The sequence below is a fragment of the Talpa occidentalis genome, unplaced genomic scaffold (assembly GCF_014898055.3).
Source record: "Talpa occidentalis isolate TD23 unplaced genomic scaffold, MPIMG_talOcc4v2.1 talOcc4.11, whole genome shotgun sequence".
In the NCBI taxonomy this organism is placed as follows: Eukaryota; Metazoa; Chordata; class Mammalia; order Eulipotyphla; family Talpidae; genus Talpa; species Talpa occidentalis.
This window is the reverse complement of record NW_023601104.1, coordinates 3158326-3184873: the sequence shown is the minus strand read 5'-3', so window position 1 is coordinate 3184873 and position 26548 is coordinate 3158326. Positions and strand designations below refer to the sequence as shown.

Genomic DNA, 26548 nt, shown 5'->3' with positions numbered 1-26548 from the left:
TGGTTAACGTGGTAAAATGCATGTTGTGTATATTTTACCAAAATTTTTTTTTGTAATCAGAGGCAGGAGGGATGTGAAGTCCGGTTGATACAGATGGTGCTCTAGGGGCGCGCTAGGGGAGTTCTCCCTAGGGGAATGTTGGTGCAGGGCGACTGGAACAATAAATGCGCAGGTGTGGGGGTGGGGAGGAGAGTGTGTGTTTGGGGCTGTGGGGCAGGGGATCTGGCTGGGTGCAGGGGATGGCTTTGATGCCCCCTTCCCGCAGTCTGCACCTCAGTGGGAGCTTGCCCCACATGATGGTCCCAACATTCCTGGAGGCCTTGAAGAGGACAGGGATGTCTGTGTGTCCTTCCTGTTGCCTGCCCACCAGCACTCATGTCTGGCAAGAGACCCCTTCGGAGTCTCAGTCTTCATTCAAAGGCACAGACATTTGAAGAAGGCCCAGACACGAGCAAGAGTAATGGTGGAGGGGAGGGTGGGACAAAGGAGGACCCTGGGGACAGAGGCTTCAAACCCAAACCAATCCTCAGCCTGATTTCCCCAGAGTCATCTCATACATGGCCCTGCATTTGCCCAGAAAATTATGAACCAATCAGCAGCAAGTCCCAAGGGGCAGGAGGCGCTGCCTGTTTTAATAACTGGCCCCCTCCCCCGAGCCCTGTCTGGCTGCCTGTGCTGCCTAACCAGTCTGGGGGTGGGGGGGAGCCTCACTGCACAGCCTTGCCCCCAGTGCCTCTTACATGGGTGGGGCTCTAGGCCAGAGGTACCACAATGGCAGGACACTTGTCTAAGGTCTCTCAGCACTATGGCAGCTGGGCCAGGTTGAGAACTCACTGGCAGCTGGCACAGAGGTGCCCAGGAACCAGCAGTGGGAGGACAGGGGCAGGCTGAGGTGGTACAAAGAGGGGCATGAGGCGGCGTCCTACTTGGAAGGAGACCCATTTGCAGCTCTCAGCTCAGAGCTCACACAGAAACTTTGCCCTTCTCCTCTCTGAGCTCCAGCCCTGAATCTCTTCAGTTGAGGGGGTGATGGTTGGATTACGCCATGTCTAGGGCCCCTCTTGAATATCTTGAGGTGCAGTGATCGCTCACCAACTGCTCAGCAGGCCAAAGCATTGCCTTTGATCTGAGAGCCAGCACACTGAGTTTGGGCTCTGCTCTGTGACTTACTGGCTGTGTGACCTCTGGCAGGCTGACTTCTCCAGTCCCGGCCTCACTGGGCTGTGAGGAGAACATAAAGGGTAACCTGTGAGAAGTGTCCAAGCCCAAGGCCCACCCCTTTCAGAGCTGCCCTCCCCTGCTGCCAAATGCCCCCTCTGGGGTCCACCATGCCATTGCCCGAGTGACAGTCATAGAATCCCAACTCAGGGCCTCCCTTGGTGGCGCAGCGGTTGAGAGCTGGTCTGTGAAGCTGCCTGCAGCCTCTGCAGCGCGGGTTCGATCCCCGGCCGCAGGCGAGGGTCCCACATGGTGCGCAGACCTCTCCTGCCGCCCGCTGCTCCCCTCAGCAGTGTATTTCGTTGGTCTGCCTGTTCTTTTCCCCGCTCTGGCTCTGGTGAATTCTCCTATGCTCCCGCACTTCTGACAGTACCCAGTGCTTGTATAAATAAATAAATAAATAAATAAATAAATAAATAAATAAATAAATCTTAAAAAAAAAAAAAAAGAATCCCAACTCATATCAACTTAAACTCTAAAGATATTTGTGGTCACACATCCCACTTTGTCCCGCGGCTGGGTGCTACCAGGATTGGTAGGTGCACTGCCCCGGCGTCATCAAGACTCAGGATTTTCCAGCATCTCTGAATTGCCACCTTTACCTGGCCAACAGCTCATGGGAGCAGCTAATTCAGGCCAGATCCAGGTCCTGGGCACCTGACCCACGCATGACAAAGACCAGGGCAAGAGGGGCCTCCTGGTTTTCAGGAGGAGCTGGAGCCCTCGCTGGCAGCCTCCCGCAGCCCTCCCCTTTCATCTCGTTGGGTCTCCTGCATTTCTCTTGCCAGTCACCGAGGAGGCAGGTGCCACTCCCTGTGGGGTCGCTAAGGCAGGCGGGTGGGCTTCTCTGTCTATGAGGAAGGGAGAGGATTGGTTGGGGGGGGTACCCCTCCTGGAACTGGTGATGATGGCAAAATCTGAGCTCGAATGAGTTGAGGGGTCCGTGGACAGTGGGGCTTGACCCAACCCAGCCTGGGGGACCTAACATAAGACAGGGCTTAGGGTTATCCTTCCCTGAACCCCTGAGGGCAGCCATTGTCTCAGGCTGCTTCTGTGGCCCAGCACCCACAGAGCAGAGGCAGAGCGCCTGGCCAGTGACACGGCAATGGTGGAAAAGCTGTGTGCCGAGGGCCATCTTGGGGCTCAGCCCCCAGAGCCAGCCTGTCCGCAAGTTCTCGTGGGGCCCTTTCTTACCTGCAGACCCACCCGAGTGCTGGCCTCACCTTCTCCTGCCTGACCTTGGCCCCTCCCGTCCATCCTCTGAGAAGCAGTCACACAACCCTGCCCGGGGCTGGGCCCTTCCTGGGGATCCCGTGTCCCTGTCACCAACAGGACAAAACCCTCAGGGTCAGCAGGTGCACAGGCCTTGTTCCCCCCAGCCTCCTGACTCCGGCATTCCCCGGCCCCCCGGGTGACTGGCCGTCCTCGCAGCTCCCAGTCTTTGCCTCTGCTGTGCTGTCAGCTGAGTGGCCTTGTCCCTGCTTACCTACTTTGTCACCCCTCTGATACTCCCTTCAACGTGTCAGAAGTCACAGATTTCTCTTAAGACATCCTAGTTCCCACACCCCACAACTTGCTAAAGCCTCTCATGGATCATCGTGTGTGTGTGTGTGTGTGTGTGTGTGTGTGTTCACACACGCGTGATGCTCTATCCCCTTGGGAAACTACGAGCTCCAGAACAGACAGGATCAGACTCTAGATCCCCTTGATGCCCGGCAGCATCCCAGAAACACCTGGCATAGAAAGCCCCACCCCCACCCCCGCACCCTCATCAACATTTGTTGAGTTCAATTGAATTAAACTTGCATCTTCACAGCAAAATATCCACGATCTCTTTCAACCCTCACAACTGCCTCACAAGGCTCGGGGCATTAGGCGTGTTCCCCCTGGACAATGACAAGCAAGTTTCCAGAGAGTGGAAGGGATTTGCCACAGGTCACAGAGCGAGGTTAAGGCAGAGCCAGGGGTCCTAGAGCCTTGCCGCCCTGCGCCAGCACCCGCTGCTTGCATCTGTCCTTCCAGGATGGCGCCACTGTGCCTGGACGGGAGAAGGGGCTGTGGGAGGCCATGGGCCAGAGGAAATGGGAAGAGGGGCCGTGAGGGGCCATGGGCCAGGGGAAATGGGAGGAGGGGCCGTGGGGGGCTATGAGGGGCCATGGGCCAGAGGAATGAGGGCTCTGTCCCCAGAGAAGGAAGGTCCGCCTCAGTGGTAGGGGGAGTTAATGGCCTTGCCGAAGATCACAGCTGAGGTTTTATCACAGTTCCCGATTACACAGCCAGCCACAGCCTTTCCCATTAGCATCTTTAGGCAGTGGCCACCCCCGGGCCCCTCCACTCACAGCCCCTCTCCCCCAAACACGCACCTACAGCACCTGCACCAGGGCCTGACATCAGACTGCAGGTCATTTAACTTGACTCCTTACACCCTTTGTCCTGCCCAATTCTAGATCTGAAGGCATCTTTCCTGGGGCACTCGTCCTGGGAAACCATTCAGGCAAGGATCTGCCCTTAGTGGGCATTTCTTGCTTTGTAGATTCCATGTAGACCATTAATAGGCCCTAGAGAGGCCAGCTGGCAGCCATTACATAGCCCTTTTCTGGGCCTCCCTGGTGGCACAAGGGTGAAGTCTCAGCACTATCAAGCTATTGGCAGCCACTGCAGTACGAGTTCGATCCCCAGCCAGGGAGCTACCCACATGGTGCAGCAGACTTCTCCTGCCGCACCCGCTGCTCCTCTCAGCAGTGTATTTTGGTCAGTCTGCCTGTTCTGTTCCCCACTCTGTCTCTGGTGAATCCTCTCACCCCTTGCATCTCTGGACTAGACCCCGTTCTTACATGCACAAATAAATAAAATAAATCTTAAATAATCTCAGGTGGGAGCAAGGGCTGGGGCAGCGGGGGACTGGGACACAGGTCCTTCTGGAGTCCCTCAGTGCCTGGTAGATGGCCTAGGCCATGTGGCTCCCCTCTGGAACCCAGGAGAATGGGGAGGCTCAGAGGTGGGCAGGGTTTGGGCAGCCATCATAAGACTGCTCCCAGGCCCACAGAACCTGAAGGCAGCTTCTTTGGCTTGGTGGCCCCATAGCTGTCCCCGGGGGTCCCCAGAGCCTGTACTCAGGAACACGCCCACCACCCCAGTCACTGCTTCTGTGTTCGAGAGCCCCTGTCCCCAAAGTTACTGTCACCCACCTCCTAAAGTAAAGAGAAAACACAGCTGAGCCTCAGACTGGGCCTGGGAGACGCAGAGCAGCACATTAATGTGACAGGCATCAGGGCCTGCCCCTGCGGTGGGAGTGGCCCCGCTCTGATATTCCCCCATCTCGCATCAATAACTGGTGGAGCTGGTGGTGCATTTGTGCTGACCTTTTCAAGCAGTGACTAATGCCCGCAGGGGAACAGGAGGCCGAAGCAGGAGCAGAGCGGCTGCCACTGTTGCTGACAGCCTCCCTGGGGGCAGAGGCCAGGCAGCCACTTGGAAAGTCTGGCCCATAACCCCCGACCTCTCTGGGTTGGGACCTTGTTGGGTGGCCCCCCATTCCCCATGCCCTGCCTTCAGCCTTTGCAGATGCTGGGCCTCCTCCACCTGGAACCGTCCCCATACAGGCATCCTCCCCGCTTGTGCTTGGTGCCACCTCCACACTCGGCTTGGGCTGTTTTGCCACCTGGAAGACCTTCCCTCCCTTCACTTTCAAGTCTTCCTGTGGAGCTTTCTTCTGCATCATCTTTCTTAAGATGGCTTTTCCTAGCACCCATGGAAATGTTGCCTATAACCCCATAGTTGGAGGCTGTAGTTAATCTTGTCTCATTTTGTTGTTTAAATATTACCCACACCTGTGCCCCACTGCTGACCCAGTCTGCCATCACATCCCCACAGGCCTGGCGGCCTGCCCTCCGCACGTACCATGCTCGAGAATCTGCCATGGCATCTGAGGGACCAAGGAACCGAAGTGGGCAGAGAAGGGCTGGTGACGAGGGTAGAAGTCGCATCTAATTTGTCTGTGGTGCCACCGGCCATGGCAGTGAACTCTGGTGCCACACCTTAGGGGAATGGTTTACCCATGGCAGATCCAGTACTTAAAAATATGCATCCTTTAGCTCAGCGATTGCATTTGGGTGTCAGGCCTGGCGAGAGAATGTGGATTCAGAGATGTGCAAGGAGCTCTGAGTGCAGGGCTGTGGGGGAAGCCAGGGCGCTGGGGCACGGAAGACTCTCCAGCCTGCTGCAGTCAGGGCCCGCGGGGGTGCTTTTGACTCCAGGTTTTCGTGGTAATGAGGAAGGCAGCAAGTCAGGCTGACAACGCCATGCAAAGCAGGCGCAGGGAGAAAACATAAACACGCAGTCTTCCGAACAGTTGTCGTTAGTGTAAGTTTTTTTTTCAATCTTTTGACTTTTCTGTTTTTTCCAAAATGCATCCGTTGAGCGTGTGCTGCTGCTATAATTGGGACAAACATTTGTGACACGTGTAAGCATACACACAACCAAACAGCCAGACGTCCCTTGATTTGGGGAAAGCGGTGGCCCCACCACCTGCTCCCACCTTCTCTCTTCAGCTGGCCAAGCCAGGCGGGCCGCCGGAGCTGCCCCTGTGGGATCAGTCCTTCCTCTTCCAAGGCCGGGACGGAGCCACCAGCTTCTCAGAAGACACAGCCGTGGTGCTGGAGTACTACTCCTCCCCTTCACGTACGCGCCCCCTGCTCGCCTGGGCAGCCGCGGATCAGGGCGCCTGTAGCAGGGTGTTCAGGCGCCCCCGTCACTGCCTCCTGCCAGGGTAGACTAGGGGACCCCAAGCTCAGGTGGCCTCCTGGGGTGTGCAGACAGTGGGCAGGGGTTGGGCCTGCGCCCCTGGGTCCTTTTCCCACCCCAGAGCTGTGCATTTTTATTGCTCCGCGACCCCACCCCATGCACCTTCATGAGCTAGGTGGGAGGACAGGACAAGCCTGGGGGCTGGGGGCGGGCGAGTCTTAGTTCCGCACTGTGAGATTGAAGCCCCGAAATGGCAGAGACAAGGGAGATCCATTTCAACACCCAGCGACACAGACTATGTCTAGAACTGGCCTTGAACTCGGGAAACTCTGAAGAGCAGCCAAGGGGTTACTGGTTCAGGGGACGGTCAGGAGGCAGCAAACAGGTGGGTGGTGGCAGAGGGGGAACCAGGGGTAGGACATCATTGGCCCCCAAGGGGACCTGGAGGCTGGGGTGGGAGAGGTCCAGCCTGAGGGCTTTGGCGGGAGCCCCAGCTGGTCCTTCCCTGCAGTGAGAGGCAGTGAGCCTTGGACCCTCGGCAAGCCCTTGGGCATCTCCGTGTTGCCACTAAGGAGCCGTCTGTACCGCAAGATGATGGCCGGGGAAGGCCTGAAGGGGCTGCACGTGGAGCGACTCCCCATCACTGTGAGTCCCCCACCCCGGCCCAGCCCCCACCCCACTCCACCAACACAGGCTTCCCCAGGAGCAGGCACCAGCGCCCCCCCACCCCCGCCAGGTGTGAGGAGCCCCCTGAGCATGAAACAGTCTCGCCCAGGGGCTGTGATGAAAGTGCCGTTGAGCAACTTCCAGGGAGGTCTTGCGGTGGCCTTTCACCATGCAAATCTGGGCTTGACTCGCCCTGGTGCCCTGGTCCTCGCTGTGGATCCCAGGGCAAATTACTTTACCTCTCCGAGCCTGAGGGCTCTCAGTCAGGAGCAACATGTCGGGCACAATCCCTGTTGATGAGTTAAGGTCCAAATTGTGGCTCCACCACTGAACTTGCACGACCTCGGGAAAACGAAGGCCTCGGTGCCTCTGCTTCCTTGTGTGTGAAATGGGGATGTTGTGACCAGACCTTTCTCGTAGTGCGGCTGTGAGTTTTTGTGAGGAAACACCCGTAAAGCCCATGGAACAATAGGTTCGGAATTAATTCCCTCCTTGTCATTTTTGTCTATTTCTATGCCACCCTTTGCCCTAAAAAATGTGCGGCCATCCTGACAGAACAGACCTCAACAAACGCGCCTGCGCCTGGACGCTAGTCTGGAGGTGCTGGTCAGGGAGGCAGTTGGGGGGGAGAGGTGGAGGCAGTGGGGGTAGAGGCTACTCCGCCTCTCCCCCTTTGTCCCCAACTCCCCGGGCAGAGACCCCAGTAGGCAGGGCAAGGAGGCAGAGCAGAGGCAGAAGCTGCCCAGTGGCCTCATGTCTCCTTTCTTCCCCCCAGGACACCAAACTGAAGACCATAGACGGCAAGGCCCCCACGGTGGATCTCTCCTTCCAGCTGCTTTCCTCCGAGGTGAGGCTACGGTCAGGGGAGGGCCAGCACTTAGCAGCCCCGTGCCGGCCCCCGCAGGCCCCAGTGAGCTTCCACCTCCTACCACTGCTGACCTCGCTCAAGACGGGGGGCCGGAGAGGGCTGCTGCGTTGGGTGGGGATGTCTCAGTGGGATTGAAGCTCCGGACAACCAGTGGGAATGCCGTGGCAGAGGAGGGCGAGGCAGAGCCCCGCACCTGGGAATCCGCCTCTAGCCCACCCCAAGCTGAGCCTGGCGCACTGGAATGAGGGTCGAGGGGCAAAGCAGGTTGTCAGTTTCTGTTGTTGCACAACACACTTAGCTGCTTAAAGACTGCATGCAAGTATGAGCTCACCCTTCTACAAGCAGGCGAGCCGACAGCACGGCTGAAAGCAAAACGTTGACGGGGTGGTGTGCCTTTCTGGAGGCCCTAAGGAAGGGGGTGCTTCTGGCTCATTGAGGTTGCTGTGAGGATCTAGGTCCCTGAAGTTGGGGGAAGGAGGTCCCCACTGCCTTGCTGACTGTCAGCCGTGGCTCCTGAAAGCCACCATGTCCCTTCTCACGTGGCCTCCTCCATCTCCAAGCCAGCGGGATGTGGATACCCTCACACTCACCCTCTTTGACTTCCTCCTCTGCTGGCAGCCGGCGCAGACTCTGCTTGGACAGAGCCCATGTGATTGGCTCAGGCTCACTCTGATAGGCCCTGTCTTGTGGTCTGTGGGGCAATTTCACACAAGCACAGGCGTGACAGTTGTCACAGGTGGGGGTTGCAGGAATTCCCATGTGGAATCTCGGGGGCCCATTTTTGGGATCCTTCTTAGCACACTGGGTTGGTTCAAGTGGAAAAATACCAGGGGCCAAGCCCTGCCTGATGGAAAATCGCTTCCTCTACATCTGGGCTCTGAGTCCAGTCTGCATCCCAGGCGTTAGCTCCAGGGCGCCTGGCAGGCAGGCACCTGCTGGAATGTTTCCTTTTTCCTTCCTCTGGTGATGAAAAGGCATGAAGGGGGATGTGGGCAGTTTGGGGCCGTGAACCCAGGAGATGCCTGCAGGGCCTGATGTCAGGGTCAGCCCTTCCTGCCACCTTCCCATGCCAGGAAAAATTAGCCAGCAAGTCTGGAGGAATACTCGGCCCTGCGACCTTGTCTGTGAAGAGTACGAGGAAGTCCATGGTGTGGGGGATGAGGGATACGTCTGGGAAGGTACCAGCCTAGAAACCTTCCCCCGCTTCAAGGCCTCGGGGGGGTACCGAAAACCTCCATTAGCCCTCCCGGCTGTGGAGTGATCAGCACTGCCTGCTAAAGAGTCTTCTGTGTAATTCCTGGGGGAGAGCAGATGCATCTCCCCTGGCATCACCAAACTAGCTGTAGACCAAGGAAGGTACTGAGAAGGGACGACACAGGAGTAGCACAAGATCCCAAGAAAGGGGAAGCAGAGGAAAATGTCCTGTAGCACAAGATGCCAAGAAAGGGGAAGCAGAGGAAAATGTCACAAATATCACGGATTGGAATTCAACTCTCCAGGGCCTTTTCTTGTGGTTTGGAGTCTGCCAGTGGGCACAGCTTGGCAGTGGCCCTCACCTCGCCCTGCCTCCTGACCCTGACTGGGGGCGTGGGTCCTGAGGACTGCAAGGAGTGCCAGGAGCCGCTGGCCAAGGCGCGGAGGACCCAGGCAGGCAACAGACAGGTGGGCAGGACTCTCCGCATTTGCCCAGGGGCTGGGCACAAAGGTCTCAGTGATGAATTATTCACTGGAGCTGTGCTAAGTGCAGAATTAATCCCTTTCCTTCCAGCTGGCGGCCTCACTAAATTATCCCTCCAAGTCATGCGGGAAAACGCTGCCGAATTCATTTAGCTGCTGAGTGTTTTGATCTGGGCCTTGTGATTTTAGCTTCCCCTTCCCCCCAACCCCTCCCCCTGGAGGCGGGTAAAAAAAACCTTTCAGTAATGGATTTCCGAGAAGAAAGGGGATCAAGATTGGGCGTGTACCAGGAAAATAGTACCAGAGCAAATTCATATTCTGCAGCCAAGGACTCATACACAGTTCTGCACAAACACACTGCCTCGCACAATTGCATTTGAATTCCCACACATGGAGGGTGGGGTACGTGTGCACAGACATGCATGTGTGTGCACACACACACGCCCTCGGAAGGGCACACATTGAATACACATAATCAAGCGCACACATGCAGACTGACACTCAGACGCTTTCACACTCCAATTGGCACGCGCGGAGGCTGCAGCTCTTTGTGGCTGCGCTGTTTCTTGGTGAAACTACCTGAGAATTGACCGATCAGTGACTCACTTTGCTTCTAGTCTTGCCGTCCAACTTGGGGGCCTGATGGTCCAGTGCCCGTGTGAGCAAGCCGGGTAAGATTCTTGCAGCCATCTTGCCCACCCATTTGTTCTTTGACTCCACGTACATTTGATGAGGGCTAGAACTGAGGCCGCCCTCGTGCGTTGTGATGAGAGGGAGGGCTGCCAGCCATGAAGCCATCCGCTTTGAATTCCCCCTCCACAGGCTTGCAAAGGGCTCTCCGCTAGCATCTCCCTAGGGGTGGCTCATGTCGAGAAGGGAGGGACAGCTCAGATGGCACTGCAGCTACCTACAGCGGCCATCCCCTGCTCCTCCTCTCACGTCCCTTTCACTGTCTTGCCACCATTGTCTTCCCAGCAACAGCGAACATTTGCTGAGACTGCTGTGTAGCAGGTATGGTTTAGGAGTCCCACACTGAAGAGAATAAGGAAAAGGCTCTGTCTTCATCAAAGTTGCATTCTTGAGGGGGCCTCCTTGGTGTGGAACAAGGGGTTAAGTGTCAGCACTGTGAAGCTATCTGAAGCCACTGAGGCATGAGTTCGATCCCTGGCCAGGGAGGTGACCCACATGGTGCAGCAGACCTCTCCTGTCTCGCCCGCTGCTCCCCTCAGCAGTGTCTTTCAGTCAGTCTCCCTGTTCTGCTCCCCACTCTGTCTCTGGTGAATCCTCTCACCCCATGCACCTCTGGCCTGTGCCCCAGTTTTTGTATGCATAGATAAATAAATCTTCAAAAAAAGAAAGGAAGAAAGAAAGATGCATTCCCAGAGAATAGTGAGTGTGGACCAGACAATAAATAAATCAGGTCGCGAGCAGATATCAGCTCCTGAGAAGAGTGGTGTGCTCGGGTGCGCTTGGACGGATGATTCAGGCTGGATGTGCTCCCTGAGGAAGGCTGTACGCCCAGCTGCCCCACCAGGGACCCGGCTCCTTCCCTCTTATGTTCCTCCTAAGGTGTCTGACAACTCCTGGTAGAAGGTTCCTGGCCTTCACCGCTACATCCTGCCCCGTGGGACCAAAACCATGGATCCTTCCACCATTCAAATCAAACTCTGCTCAAAGCCCCAGGAGCCACCGCCTGAAGCCCAGAGACCTGAGTCCTGTGACCCTCCAGCTGCAGGGACCTTGGTGACCACATGGTCAACAGCCCCATCACAGGGCAACTCTGCCTGGGGCCAGACATGCCGCCCAGAGGAAATGCTTCTGGAGAAGGGAATCTGCATGTTCTGCTTGGGCACTGCCTGTTTGAGGACAGCCTCCTTCCTGTGAGCTTCCATGCATGGGAGCTTTGGGCACAGGCCAGTCTGGTGAATTGACATTGTGGTCATGCTCCCCCGACTCTCGGCTTCCACTTCCCCCATTCTCGGAGCTCCAGGAACAAGACCCTGTGGGGTTTCCAGATAGGCGGAGACCACGGAGTGTCCCCAGCCCGCCCTGGACAGGCATCTCCTTGATCACGTGCACATAGCTGCTCGTCCCGGCCTCTCGTCCTGCTCTGCCGTGATGGGGAGCTCACTCCCTCCAGAATCAGCCTGGTCTGTGGCGCAGTGACTTCAACTAACAGAAATGCTCACCTCACCTTGAGCCAGAACTCCCGAGCCCTTCCTTTGCCCTGCTCCTGGCGCTGCCCTCAAGCGACCCTGCAATGCCAGCAGGCCTCCTGTGCTGGTGTTAGGAGCTAGTTATGACACTGGCACATCATCAGTCACTCAAGGCCATGGGCCAGTCACACGGACCAGCCAACAGAGCCCAAGAGCTCAGTGAACGGTAAGAGGCGTGGCCTCCAGGTTTGGGACATTGTGCTTGAAGCCGGTTCTGCTAGTGCTGGTTCTACCCCCATGTGGGCCTCCTCTTTGGGCATCTGTGGCTCCAAGTGGTCTGCCTTCAGCCAGAGTTGTGTGAGTGGATGACACACATCATTACACATGAACACCCCAAAACTAAAACACACGCATCTCATATGTACAGAAACTTCCGGGACTGCTCATCGGTGGGGATGGGTCTTAGCGTCCATTCAGTGCTGAGAATCCGTGAGCCTGTGGCTGCTCCACACAGACATACACGAGTAAACCTTTGGTGTCCTCCATGCCCCGTCTGATCTTGGCTCATCGCTTTGAAAAGTGCGATCTGGTCCCCCTGGGAGTCCAGGCTCTCCAGGCTAAGCAGACTGCCTCTTCTAATGAACTGGCTTCGTGATCTCACAGCATCTGGGTGCCCTCCAGCTTGCAGGCAGCCTCTTTGAAGTGAGGCCTACAAACGGCCAGTTCCTGGGCTGACCCAAGTGGATCGGAGCCGGGCATGTACACAGTGTGTGCTCCTAGTGCCCGCCCCTGCCTTCTTGGCCTGGAAAGCTGTCTTCTATTAGCTGGGACATGTCATGCAGTCATCTGGGTTCAACAACGTGTCTCCTATTAAGGCTGAGATTTGGGACCCAGTCTTGCCCTGGCAGGGCACCAGGGAGCACAGGGCAGTCTTAGGGCGCCTCAGGTGGGCGGCTATCTGATCCTCAGCCCACAGGTCTGGCAGAGACCAAGAGGACTTGACATCCATTGGTGGGCAGGAGGACAGATAGGGTACATTTGGAGAGAGGAGATGGCCCCTGATGCCACCCACCAAGGGAAGGACCAGCTCCTGCTATCCCCTGTGGCCCTCCCCCTCCCTGCCCCTCCCTCCCTCCTGGGAAGGGCCAGGTAGGTCTTCCATGATACGTCAAGGGTTGCCCTGGTGTCTTTAGTCAAACCAGTCACAAAGCTCTCTGAAGACCAGCCCAGAGTGGGGACAAGTAGCTCTTCAGCGAATCCAGAGGGGAGGGCAAGAGACAGGCAGAATCATACCGGTTTTTGATGAATTTTATGGATTTCTTTGAAAGCCACACATAACAGCCCTGGACTGGTCCTCAGAGAAGCCCCAACACAAATCTGCCTCCATTTTGTTTTCTCACCAAACAAAACTGGCCGTGAGACCCAGTGTCCAGGATGGCACAGCAGCTTCCTCTGCTGGTTCTGTCCTCTGGAAGGTTCCAGCCCCTAAGACTCCAGATCTGAAAACACTACCACAAAGACAACGAAGGATCCAGAGAAAGAGACCCTTTCCCCTCCCGCCACCTCACACCACCCCTAGCTGTCTCCCCTCCCACCCCAAAGCCCACAGCCCTCTGTCCTCTGACTCTCCCAGGTTAGGGGCAGGACACAGAGGAGTAAGCCTGTCCCTCCCCAGCACACAGGTGCCTTGCCCTCACCTGCTCAATTCTAGGCCCAGTTCCACCAAAGGAAGTGGTGGCAGTGATGAGAGGGCCTGCCGTGCACAGGCCTGTGCTTTTCCAGGGGAAGCCGGGCCCTAGGTCACAGTGCCCAGGCTTGGGGCAAGGCTCACCATCCACCATTAGAGGTTCCTGCCTGCTTTTCATAGAGCCCAGCTCCCTCCCATCATGTTCTGGGCCTCCAGGACAAACATTCCTCCCCGAGTAATAGTCTCCTGGTTATAACGCAACTCCCCTGGTTACCCTCCTCAGGGAGTCGGACACTCCCTCCAACACACATATGCTACTTGCTCACTTCTCATGACAGGGAGCTCACTACCCCCCAGGAAGCCCTCTCTGGCCTCCATCAGCTCCCTTGTAAACCTCTCCCTCCTGTTTCTCTCCAGTTGCCTCCCTCTGGCCTTGCCTTTTCCTTCCCGAGTGTAGTTCCAAAGAAGTCAGCCCCCGCCCACATCACCCTACTGATGCTGGCAAATGTGTTACTGTCTCTAGCCAACCAACTCTCCGCTGCTGACTCCTCTTTCTCACACTGGGTTTGTGCTTCTCGCCCTTCTGATTTATTTCCTCTTGACAACTCTCCTCTTAATGCGTCTGCCAAAATGGGTGTCAGATGGCATTGGTAGGCAGAATAGGACCATCAGCCCCTTTTTCCAAACTGGGTGCAGCCAAAGTCTGGGGTTTGCTTTATTATGAACCAAGGATACTTTCTCCCCCTGGAGGTCCAGTTGGCCTGGCAGTCCAGTCTGGCCTGGGAGCCGCTGTCAGGCAATGCATCTTCTGGAATCTCTGCTGCTGTACTTAGAACTTAGGCAGGTTTCTCTTCCCTGTGATACTTCACCTTTTTCATCACAGACCATTGTCTGGGCTTGATATCATTCTGAACCCTGATTTTATCATCCATCATATTCATATTGCTGCCTCCACCCCCACCCTCAGTTCTGGGTCATCCTATGGCTGTGCACAGGACATTGTCAGTGCTGCACTGAACACTAGAAAGTGTGTATCCTCACATCTGGGTTTGAATCCTGGACTTTCCACTTGATCTTAGTTACCCTCAGTTTCGTGTCCATATGCTAAAGAGGGTTTTAATTCCTCTCATCAAGAATGTAGTTTAAATTGAGGGGGCAGGGCCTCCCCTGGTGGCGCAGCGGTTGAGTACTGGGCTGCGAAGCTGCCCACAACCTCTGCAGCACCAGTTCGATCCCCGGCCCCCAGCGAGGGTCCCATTTGGTGTGTCAGACTTCTCCTGTCTCGCCCGCTGCTCCCCTCAGCAGTGTATTTCGTCGCTCTGCCTGTTCTGTTCCCCACTCTGGCTCAGGTGAATTCTCTCACTCTCCTGCGCTTCTGACTGTACCCAGTGCTTGTATAAATAAATAAATAAATCTTTAAAAAAAATAAATAAAAATAAATCTTTAAAAAAAAAAGAAAATTGAGGGAGCAGATTTAAGTGCTGAGCACAGTGTCTTGCACTCGGTTAAGGGAGTGGTTGGTATTGTTCACCTGGTTGCTGACAAACATGCTGAACTCATCAGGGATGAGGACAGGGCTCCTGGGGGAGGGAATGATGCAGCCCTGCTAATTCATCACTCAGCACTCGCCCCTCATGACAGCCGCTCCACCAGAGTCACATCCATAAGGACATCAGGAGGCCGTGTCAACTACTGAAGATAAACGTCGCCAGCACCACATTTGGTCTCATGGCAATTATTCAGGGAATGAAGAAACAGAGAAGAGACAGACATCTCTCCAGAGGCCAGACTTGCTGAAGCCCCCCACCCCCCACCCCAGGGCACTCTGCCCTTTGCTGGGGGCTGTGGAGGAGATGGACCAAGTGAAAACCTGCTTGCTGGCCTATGAATTCCCAGACCAGGTGAATAAGGCTGGACTAAGAACCATAATGCCCACCCATCCCAAATGTGTCACGAACCACCAGAGACTGTCTGCTTTGAGAATGTGAGCCTGCAACTCCCAGCCACAGACGGAATGCATTTGAGTCAGGATACAGAGAGAGCTAAGGAAACTGGTGAGTGGGGCCCTCCCCTGGCCTGCTCTGCTCTCCATTTGAGTCCATGGCACAATTGATGATTGAAGAAAGGGGTGGAGAAGAAGACAGATAGGGCAAAAGCATCCAGACCAAATCTCTCAGAAAGTGGAGGCTACTCTCGGGTTTCTCCCCATTTCAAAACCAGAGAACGTGGCCTAGACCTCCCTTTAGCCAAATCCGGTGCATCTCTGAGCCAGCCAAGGTTATTTATGCATGACCTCATTTACCATTTATTAGATTCCTAACCTGATGATGAAAGCATTTATTACATTCCAGCCCAAGAGATTACCACCACCCCTCTTGCTAAGGGTTCTATTTGAGGTAGGCACATTGACCATGCAAAGGTCAGGAGAAGGGGCAGAGCATGGTCTGAGCTCTGTCTCAAAGAATGGTGTAGCAATCACAAGGGAAGGGTGCCTCAGGCAGAAGGAACCACAAGTGCAAAGCTGGTGGCATGCCAGTGTCTGGAGTGCACAGGACATAGAGGCTGCTGTGGACAGCGAGACTGATGAGGAGTTAGGTGGACCTAGGTTGTAAGGTGCCTGGATACCGGGATGCAGGGTTTATTTAGACCGAAGAGATGGAATGCATTTGAGTCAGGATATGTGCTGTCATAAAGTGTCATAAAGTGATGCTGTCATAAAGTGATATGTGCTGTCATAAGGTGTTTTAGCAGCAGCAGGATGTGATCTGACCTATTGGAAGAGTGTCTCTAGAATAGAGGGACTCTAAGGGGGAAAATTAAGTGCAGAAAGGCCGGGCTAACAAGAGTGAGCCTATAGCCTGTCCACTGAGCCATAGACAGGGCTCCATTTCATACTAAAATTCCTGCCTGAATTTTTAAAAATCCTTATCACTGACTCCCCTCCTCTGACCCCTACAACTTGCTTTGAGATTAACCTTCTGACACCATTTTCTGGAGAATGAATCATGGTCCCAGTGAGAATTAACACTTGGGCCCCTCTTGGCTGGCTGACACTCAATAGGCAGACCTTCAAACCTATTGCAGCTGCAAGACCATGCAGGATGCCATAAATGAGGTTTGCAATATGCAGGGGGAGGCAGCAAGCTCTCTGAGCCTTGCCTTCAGCTGAAGAGATAAGAACCTACAACTGCGGCTACAGGAAATGACAAAGCAGTGACTGATCGGGGAGTGCACAGGGCTCATTATGGCGCTTGCCAGCGGGCGAGACACCCTTATCAGGGAGAAAATTGCATCAGGCCTCCCGAATTACTAGCGATTGGAAGCAGATTTCTTGGGACGCACTTTGTTAGATACCTAATGAACGGGATACAGGCAGGCAGAGCCCAAAGCCAGCGGGGCGGGGGACAAATGTCTTTGTTAAACAGAATTTGTCAGTTTCCGCTCCAGGCTCCCTGGGGAGGGTTCAGGGCCAGCTAATTGAATTAAGGCCTTGTGCGCTCCCGCTCGAAGGCTCAGGGCGGGGCAAGAGACAGGCGGCCCGGAAGGCGGGCGCTTTCAGCACCAAGGACAGCAGCTGCAACCTGGCCTGCCTTTCATTGCCCGGGAAGACGGGTACTGTTGCCTTGGCATGATTAGGGATCTAAGGCATGGAGTGGGTAGCGGGGAGTCAAAAGATCTTGGGTGGGGGAGGGGAGAAAGGTGACTCAAAAACCTGGAGCCTGTGATATTATTGGCCTGTTCTGTCTCTGCCGACTTTCCTGCAGGCAACAGTGAGGACTGAGAGGCTTAAGGGAGGGGTGTCTTCTTTCTCCCCATTATGGCACTCGGGTTGTCTGGGGCAGCTCTGGCAGCAAAAGAAATGGTGGACTGAGCACCAAGTCTGAACCAGTGCATGTCCATGCATCGCTTTGAGCTCTCAAAGTCGGTCTCCAATTATGGGACTAATGAAGCAGGACGTGCTGCAGCCACGGAGCCACCGAGAGAGAGGCCACTTGTCAGGCACAAGCTGCCTCAGCAGGCAGAACAGAGTCTTTCAGATTGAAAAGCAAATAAGCAGACTTATGAGGCAAACCAGCAGCGCCCTCCCTTCGCTTGGAAGAAAGGGGGACAGCAAGGCAGGGCTGGGCTTGCATAGGGAGGAGTTAGTCCCCAAGGCCCATTTTGACCTTCCCACCCACCCTGACCACCCCTTCCAGTAGCCTGGCCCCTCTGTAGTCTCAGACAAGTCTCCTTCCCATGAAGAGTGACAAGAGGAGGGCCCAACACCCCTCTCCAAAACACAGGTAGATTAAAGCTAGAGAGGCAGATTGGCTTTAAAGACAGGATGATAACTTAGGCCCTGTATGAGCACTACGGTTCCCTTACCGCATGTGACTAAAACAACTGCCTCTGACCTTCCCTGGGGGCCTATTCTTGTGGAGGTCTAAAGATTTTTCTACAAAACTCACCCATCCACCTTGCCTCCAAACCCCAGGCCAGGATGGATGCTGACAATTTTTTTTTTTTTTTGTCATTGTTCTTTTTCTAGTGTCTTATTTTTTTAAAGCCATTTACATTTTTATTGTATTTATTTATTTTAAATTATTTTTTCATTTTTTACATCATTGTTCATTTTTAAACAGCATGTGCTTCCCCCCCACCCCCTCAGGTGTCGTCCCCATAGAGTTTCCTTCACCACTGCACCCGCGCACCATCTCCTTTGATCCTGACAAATTTGATTGGTGCATGGGATTGGAAATGTGGGGGAGACCTGTAGGGATGGGGGGGCAGGGTGAGGAAGCACTGGCATGAAGAAGCTATGGGAGCAGATAGGGACCAGGGCCAGAGCCAGGAGAGGGCAGAGTAGAATCATGGAGTCTGGCAAGGGCTAGAGGAAGAGCAGCCAGGGGTCAGTCACTGGTGGGATGAGCAGACTAGACTGAAATCCACAGATGCTCTGCCTTTCCTCTCCTCCTCTGAGGGGCTTGTGGGTGAAGGCCCTGGTCTGGACTGCAGGGTCAGTCTCATTTTTACTTTTTCTTTAAGACAAAATTAAATGGATTTTATACAATAAATTTCAGAACCCACATAGAAGTACCTGGTGAGTGCCCAGCTCTGACCAGGAGTCCAGTAAATGTCACCCCACACCTGGTGCATGCCACGGAGGCCGGGGAGGGGAGGGGCTCCCTCAGCCCTGTGTCTCTGTTTCCAGAACTGATGGGGGCACCTCTGGAGACCTCTCCCTTGATCTCATTACTTCTACTTCCTCCCCTAACTGGATTAGATGGCAGTCTATGAAATCCAGGGCATTGGGATTGGCTTTCTGCCTGGAAATGAGCAGAAATGTCATTACAGGTCCTGAATCAGCATCTCACCCCAGCCCCAGGGGCCACCTGGTCAACAGGGAATCAGTCTTTGCCCCGGCTAGTTGTTCCTCCTCTCATTCTCCTGCATCCAGCCATCTACCCATGCAATTTTTTTTTTACTTCTGTTCCACCAGGAGACAGATGTGGTGCTTTTCCTATCTAAAATACCAGACAACCAGAAAACCCTAAACCATCTAACTCAGATACCGCACTGAGACAGTGGACATTTCAGGGAGGAATCTCTAAGTGAATTTTGCCCTCCCTGACCCAGAGCTGTCGAGAGGACCAGCCAGGCCTAATGTCCACTGACTAAGCAGGTCCAGGAGTCTTGGTGCAAGAGTCAGCCTCAGGGTCACCCAGTGCTTTTCCCATTCCAACAGGCCTCCTAGAGCTGCTTCCTCTTTGAATTCTCTATCCCTGTGTCCATCTGACAAGGGAGGATGAGGCTGACTGGTCTGGACACCTCTGTTCTTGTATGACTCTTGACACAAGAGTCAATGTATTAACTTCATGTTAATAAATTCCTACACACCAAATTTTATTTTTAAAAGCATAAAGAAATCATTATTTAAAATATCCCAGTCCCAAAGTGCAGGGTCCTTGTCCCCAGTTCCTCTGGCTCATAGGTGTGGCTTTTCACACCGAGGGCTCTCTTAAAGAGAGAACCACCTGCAGTGTTCTCGCTCTGTTCAAGGGCAGACGTTTAGGCAGGCACCTCTATCCCTGAGCACATCTGTCCTGGCTGGCACCGGCCCGTTGCTTTGTTTGCTCCTAGTCCAACATTCTAGACAGTGAAGTGTCTGCCATGAAGCCACAACAAGGATTCCAATAGCTGATGTAGGTGGAAGGGAAACACCACTAATGTTCTTACAAGCCCTGAGACTGCATGATCCTTTGAACAATGGACAGATTTTAGGGCTAACCATGGATTTTCATAACTTCTCCCCAGTGGGGCATAAGACAATCCCTAAGCCTGAGGAACTTAAAGCTTGGTCAGAAAACAAAAATGGCAAGGAAGCCTGGAATTGGAGAAGCGAGTGAGCAGTGAGAATTAGCTGCCCGGCTGGGAGAGCTGGGAAAAGCTGCCAGTATCCGTGGAGACCAGCAAGGCTTCCTGGAGGGGCTGGGATTTCAGTGGGACTGAATTCTAGACAAGCAGAGACGAGGGTGACGGTCACGCCAAGAAGGGGAGAGGAGAAGAGGAAAAAGGACATGAAAGGAAAAAGAGGCCCAGCAGAGGCGAGAAAAGGGAAATCTTAATGGGCGGTGGGGGAATGCCAGGGAAGCTGGCAGGCAGATGAGTCTACACCTCCAGGGGTATCGAAGGCACTTGGAGATTTTAGAAGCTGTTACACACACCGAGGGTGGGAGTCATGGATGACACAGCATTTTCTCTCAGTAAGTATTTGTTGAGCACCCACACAGGCAGAAACGAGGGATAAACAAGGTTCCTGCTTCCATGTAACTTACGGGGTCAGGGTCAGGTGTTGGCGGAGGGAGGCAGCCAGTACACAAGTCAACACATTTTTTGAAAGTTAGTTTTCTAGTAAATAAGCACTACGGGTACAGTCAAAGGGGATACTGTGACTAGAGAGTGTATTGGAGGAAGTTCCTTTCGATAGGCTGGGCCTCTGTCTCAACGTGTAGGGGCTCTCTGAGAAGATCACATCTGGGCTGCCACCTGAGCGAGGGGGACAGCTGTGTAAAGGTCCATGAACAGCAGATGCAAAGGCCCAGGGGCAGGCAGGAGTTTCACTGGTTAGAGGAACAGCAAGGACAGCATCGTTGGGAATCAGTGTTTAAGGGGTCCGGCGGCAGGGGGCAGATAGGCCAGGCATGATTCTCCTGAATGAAGAGGAGAAGCTGGGGTTCTGGAAGTTGTGCTTATGACAGACAGGCACAGAGGCATTTCTCTGTACCTTCTCTTCCCAGAGGCCAGAAAACTTCTTAACACCAAGCAACAGCAAGGCTCTGCCCATCCTGGACCCCAAGATCTTAGATGAGAAGCTGGGAACCATCCGTGAGTCCTGGTCCAAGACCACAGCAAACTCCATCACATCCTCTCTGGAGACAGAAGAAGATACTCAGGTGCTGGAGACCTACCGTGAAACCGTGAGTGTCTCCCTCCAGGCCCAAGGGGGGCGCGGGCAAGGGGCCTGACTGCTGCCTGCGGGCCTGCTCCACTCATCAGGTGGCAGGCAGACCTCCCCTCAGGTGCTGAGTCACCCCAAAGTTATACTGGTACAAGGTGCAGGTTCTTCATTTCAATTTCTTCGCCTCTTGCATGAAACTTCCGCACGCGTTCTTTCAAAACAAACTCCCGCGTCCCTGTGAGCCGGGGTTGCCTGCCTCAGGTGGTCATCAACTCAGAAGGGAGCATGTCCGTGGGGTCAGGGTGAGCCCCCTGAGACATCAGCTTTAACTTCCACGAGAGGAGGGGGGGCTGGGAGAAGAGGCGCCGTCTTTAGCCACAGAGTCTTTCCCTGACCGTGGGGTTGGCTGGTCTCCTGCTTGCGCACGACCGGGTGCTGGGCAGGGCTGATGCAGGTGACCAAGGTGGCGTCTTAATTTGTGAGGGGCCAGTGCTATGTCCAAGCCCCCTGATTCAGAGAGCAAAAGAACAGTCCCCAAAAGGAGAGCCCAGCCAAAGTCCCCAACTGAGGTGCTGGCCCGGGACCCTGGTGATTTCCTCCCTTCGTCCACAGCGAATCCCATGGGGAACGCTGCTCTGGAAGGTCCTTAGAAAAGGCCCCAGCCAACGCCGCTGGCTCAGAAGGAAGCCCGGGGCCTCCTCCTCACAGAACCCGCCCCTGTACACTGACAGCCTCCTCATCTTCCCCTGGCACTTCTGCACTTTCCTGGAACACGTCCCACAGGATGACTGAGAGGGGTCTGTCTTCTGGCTGTGCCCAGGATCCTCCCAGAGGGTCCCCCTGCCACCCTGAAGCAGGGCCCTCCATCAGGGGCCAGGGCACTCACAGCCCACCTTCTACCCTCCCGCACTCACCTTCGGCCCGGGGGGAAGCAGAACTTCCCAGCTCTGCCAACACTTGAATAGAAAATAAAGATTCAGATTCAAACATGCTTTCGAGACTTTGGGAAGCATGAATAAATCAGCACCTGCTGCCCCCCGCAGCCTGACCCTGTGGTCTAAGCAGAGGCAGTGATGGGAAGAAGGGAGGAGGCCGAAAGGCCAGGGAAGGTGCCCCGGAAGGGGAAAGGCAGACAGGAAGGAAGGAGAAAGGTCATGACCTTCCCCCCCAGCCTGCAGAGAGCTCAGAGCAACCTCTACATTCCACTTGAATACGGGGTGATGTGATAGTTGGTCAATGTCAGTGCCATATATTATATATGCACTTGATATCTGAAAGGATGTTCTGAGACCACAGGGAGGGTGGCCAGCTAGTCTTGATCTTGTAATGATTAAACCGTCGAGGAGGAGCCGGCAGCTAGCCATTAGGAGGCGGTGTTTTTGAGCAGGGGATGAGTAACCATTGTGAGTGACAGAGGGCCCCTGGAGAAACAAGTGGCTGAGGGTACAGAGACAGGACCCCCTGGAGGAGGAACAAGGACTCAGGGCCGCCTCACCCACACAGGCCATCCGGGACATTGCTGGTTGCGTGTCCATGAACTCTAGCTGGAGCCTGCCACCCCAGCTCTCCCGTCAGCGGCTGGTCCCTCCACCTGCCCCCGTGCTAGATGCCTGGCAAGGCCACAGGCAGTCCCTGCTCTCCCTCATTTGTTGTTAGGTGGTTAGGTTCTCCCAGCCACGATGATCCAGTCCTTGAACTAAGAGCACCCTGGAGGCCTCATCTCGGGGCTCCAGGCCATCTCTAGGACGGCCCCTTCCCAAGGCTCCCTGCCCGTGCTGTCCCAGGTTGCCTTGCACGTCGCCAAGTGAGCACCAGCCGCTGCAGAGACCAGCCCTGCACCCTTCAGCCAACTTGACAGCACCGGGCCCCTTAGTATTCAGGGCAGCGAGCCTGCCCCGCTCTGTTGCCCAGCCCAGCCCATGCCAGGCTCTTTCTGCTGCCTCCTTGTTCCAGACTCTTGGCGTCATTTCATTTACCCTCCGCCCCGGCCGTCAGCCTCCAACAACCTTTCCTCCGTCCTCCCTCATCTCTCCCTGCCTCTCTTCCAAACCTCCCCCACACCTTTCTCTTGGCTCGGAACGGTCATGCGGTCATGCTAGCTAGTCCACCCCCCACACTTTGCCGAGTGGAGTCCCCGGCCCCGGCTCCAGCTCCCACCCGTAGCGGCGCCCTGAAGGACCAGAGCAGGACCGACCCGCGCGTGGCCGCAGAGCGCAGTCGCAGCCACGGAACGCGGGTGGCTGGCAGCAGTGCCGGCGCCCTGACAATCACCAGCAGCCAGGTGGCTGTGGGTCACCGCTCCATAGCAACCAAACAAAATTACATAGCAATGGACGAGCTCCTGCAACCAGGAGACACAGTGACAAGCAGCAGAAGGCGGCCGCGGAGCAGCCGAGCGCGATCGCATGGCCGGGGGCTCGACTCCGCCGTGATGTCGCTCACGCCGGGATGCGGTAAGGCGCGTCCAGGAGCTTGGCCACGAGCAGAGTCACAAGTGGCGGGAGGCCCTCACCGGCGCTAGGGCGTGTGGGTGGTGATGGCACCTTCACAAGGTGTGAGACTCTGTCCAGCAGCGGAGCCTGGACGAGCAGCAGTGCCCCAGGGACACGGGTCGTGTAGGGCACGAGCCGATAACCAGCTCCCTCACTCTTGGCCACTGTGTCCAGCTGTGACACTCATGTCCCCTGATGCCCCGAGTGTGTGTCCCGTCTAGTCTTGGGGCACGCTCCCCAGAGCCCCAGAAAGAATTTGCCTCTGATTCCCTTTAGACTCTACTTTGGCTTAATAGGAAATGGAATGGTTTCTCTCCAAGAGCGCCTTGGGCATGGAGAGGGGAGTGAAGGGGATGCTGGGTTGTGGCCTCTCTGAGGGAGGATGCCAAGATGCTCCTTGCTGCCAGTCCTGCCAGCCCCACCCCCGCCACCCCACTTAGGGCGCCCTCCCCTTCATGTGCCCTTGGGCCCCCCTGAGCCTCAGTCCTACAGGTTCTCCCATCCCAGCCGCCCTTTGTGTGGACACCAGGACTGACACAGACCTCCTCAGTGCCGCTCTGTCACTGTGGTGCCAAACTCTGGTCCCGAGAGGACCCTTGGGCTCAGGGGCCGTGGCTGTGGTCTTGGGTCAGGTGCAGTGCCTGGACAAAGCAAGAGAAGGCCTTAACCTCCCTGCTGAGCAGCCCAAGAAGTCTTTTTAGGAAGAGGTGGGCTTTTAATTGTGAAGGGTGAGATGTTAAGAGTCATCCTGGACCTCCCTGGTGTCCAGGGAGCTGTCCATAGCCTCTGCAGCGCAGGTTCAATCCTGGCCAGGGAGATTCCCACATGGCGCAGCAGACCTCTCCTGACTCACCCGCTGCTCCCCTCAGCAGTGTATTTCATCAGTCTGCCTGTTCTGCTCCCTGCTCTGTCTCTGGTGAATCCTTTTACCACCCCTACCCTGCATCTCTGGCCTGTACCCCAGCTCTTGTATAGATAAATAAAATCTTTTTAAAAAAGTCATCCTGAACACAGAGACCCTCCAAACATTAAAATCCTGTACGCATCCCCCAGATCCTCTGAGCCCACCTCGTGCCCCTGCCTGGTGCCCATCAGTGCAGAGGGCAGGGGCGAGGGAAGGAGGACCCCAAGGCCCTGAACTCTGGAAGTTCCCCAGCCAGCGGAGCAGGCCACAGCCCAGGAGCCATGAGTGACACAGAGAAGGCACACAATAAATATTTGATGAGGGACAAAAGGGCATGACTGAGACAAGCTATCTGCTTAAGTGCCTCACTTAGCCAGCATTGCTGGCACACCCAGGAGCCCTCAGTAAATGAGAGATGGAGCATGAGAGGGAGCAAGGGAGGCTTCCTGGAGGTAGTGGCTGTGCTTTGAATAAACAGAGGCAGAGGCACTCAGTGCTACTCCTGAAGTGTGTGTTCGTGTTTCCAGTGCAGACACTCGAGTGCAGGCTTGTTCCCCTTCTCTCTGATGGCTCCCTCCATTCCTCTCTTTCTCCCCTGCTCCCCAATCTTCTTCCCTGTCTTCTTCCCTCCCTCTCTCCTCTCTTCTGCTCAGAGGAGATCTGTGGCAGACCAGAGGGCCCTCACACCAGGAAATGAATAATTGACAAGGGTTGTTTAAAGATTCAGTGTTTTTCCAACGTCGCCACACTGGAATAACTCATTTCTTTCATTTGCTCTTTGAAAGCCTCTCCTCCTCCCTCCAGCTCCCCGCTTCCCATCCCCATGTCCCCACCCCCCTCTGAGCAGAAGCTTTGCTCTCGCCTCCTTTCTGGAGTCTCTGGACCCCAGAATGCTCCTTTGATCGCATGTGACTTCAGCCTGCTCCCGCCACTGCCCTCCGCCCCATTTAACAGGGTGGGAGGTTGACGTCCGCCTTTTGGATACCCCTTCCCCAAGAAAGAAGGCCACATTTCAGGGGTGAGGAGAAAAGGAAGGTCACAGAAACTGGGGCTCCTCTGAGGTCACCCAGTTGCATCGGAAGTGGGGGGTCTTAGACGCCAGAAGGGCAGGCCTCCCAGCCAGGGGCTCCCCTCCCAGGCAGTGAATGGGCACTGGATCTGCCACTCCTGTCCAGCGTGGCTCAGAGTACTTGATTTTTCCATCTGCAGCCCAGGATATGCTTACCTGGAATGTGAGGGGCTTTAGAAGAGGCTGGCAGTGGAGCAGAGACTCTTGTGAGCCCAGCCCTGCGGGTCTGCCTGGCGTGGCTCCAGGATGACCATCCCTCCCTGTCTGCCCAGGCCCAAGAGGTCCCAGGACATAGGACTCGCGGCGCCAAATCTGAAATAGTTCCAGGCAAACTGGGAAGAGGCTGTCCCAGGCCATGTAGAGTGATCCCTCCCCTGCCCGGCCCGGCTCCACACTGTCCTCACACCTGCTCCTTGAAATGACCTTGACCTCCCTTGCTGGGCCCCAGCTCCTTCCTCTGTTCAGAGAGGAAGTTGGAGCAGATGTTGCCAAGTCCCCCAGAGTCTCGCTCTGTCACAGGAGTCTTGGCTGTGCTCCCCGGTTCCCTCCAGGATGAGGGCTGCAGCTGCAGACCGGTGAGGCCTCAAGCCCTTGGCACCACCTGGTGGCAGGTAATAGTCCTGAGCAGGAGCCTCCTGCACAGACACCTGAGTATGGACACTGCCCACTTGGGAGCAGCTGGGTGATGGAATCACAAAGCCCAGGTGCCTGGGGCTGGTCCCTACTGGCCTATCTCAGGAGGCAGAAAATACTAGAGGAGAGGTAAGAGAAACAGAGACAAAGAAAGTACAGCCATCACCACCTCAACAGCCTCCAATCAGATACCCTGACTGTGTCCCCACCACCCCACTCCACCCACCAAAAGTGTTCCCCAAGCGCCGCTGTCACCCCTTCTGCTCCAACTCCTCCATCTCCGTAGTCCCCAACTCCCCTGCCCAGTGCTTGTGCCCCTGGGCACAAGTCTCCTGTCCCTGTCACCTCCCCAGGCACCCAGTTCTGCCCACCTGACCCCAAGGCCACCAAAGGGCAAGAGCCATCACACTCCCCGCCCCCCAGGCCCAGCTCCCCAGGCAGGAAGCTTCTGGGGGCGCCAACCTCCTCAGCTCCTCACCTGCATGTCTGCCCCTCGGCTGGGAGCCCTGCAAGCCGACACTGGGGGTTTCTAAATATAAAGAGTTGTGAGGGTGCGATCATCACAGCTCCAGGGCTTGGCAGAGAGAGCAGCACGGTGAGCCCACTTACCAGCATTTGAGGAAGGGAGGGGAGGGAGAGGGGAAAGGTGGGAAGGAAAAAATAAGGGTGTCCCGGGGTCTCGCCCGCAGGCCCGTGCTCCCCTCCTGTCATCTGCACAGCTGCACAGCGCTGGCCAGGCTTGGCTAAATCTCTGCCCCTCTCCGGGCTTGCCGCCTCTGGGTTAAGGGAGGAGCAATCTCCTCCAAGGCGGTGGGGCGAGGAGCACGTGGTGGCCGGGCGGGCAACTGTCAAGGGCTGTCCCCTTTGCAGGAGGCTTGTTGCTCGGGCCCTTGGAGAGCGCCAGTGAAAGTGGCGGAAACACGGAGCCCAGGGCCTCGCCTCTGACCCCCTCTCCAGAAGGGCTGCTCCCAGACCCCTGACCCGCGTCCCTCCCCCA

General features: G+C 55.6%; 1 protein-coding gene across 4 annotated transcripts in view; it reads left to right on the top strand.

Moving 5' to 3' along the window:
- CCDC33 (coiled-coil domain containing 33) overlaps window positions 1-26548 on the top strand; it is a 90189-nt gene that overhangs the window by 32046 nt on the left and 31595 nt on the right. For all 4 annotated transcript variants that reach the window (XM_037502118.2, XM_054700197.1, XM_037502119.2 and 1 more), the window contains 4 exons: window positions 5769-5898; window positions 6473-6606; window positions 7403-7474; window positions 20293-20472. In XM_037502118.2, the coding sequence (XP_037358015.1) occupies window positions 5769-5898; window positions 6473-6606; window positions 7403-7474; window positions 20293-20472 (516 nt within the window). The remainder of the gene's footprint in view (window positions 1-5768; window positions 5899-6472; window positions 6607-7402; window positions 7475-20292; window positions 20473-26548) is intronic.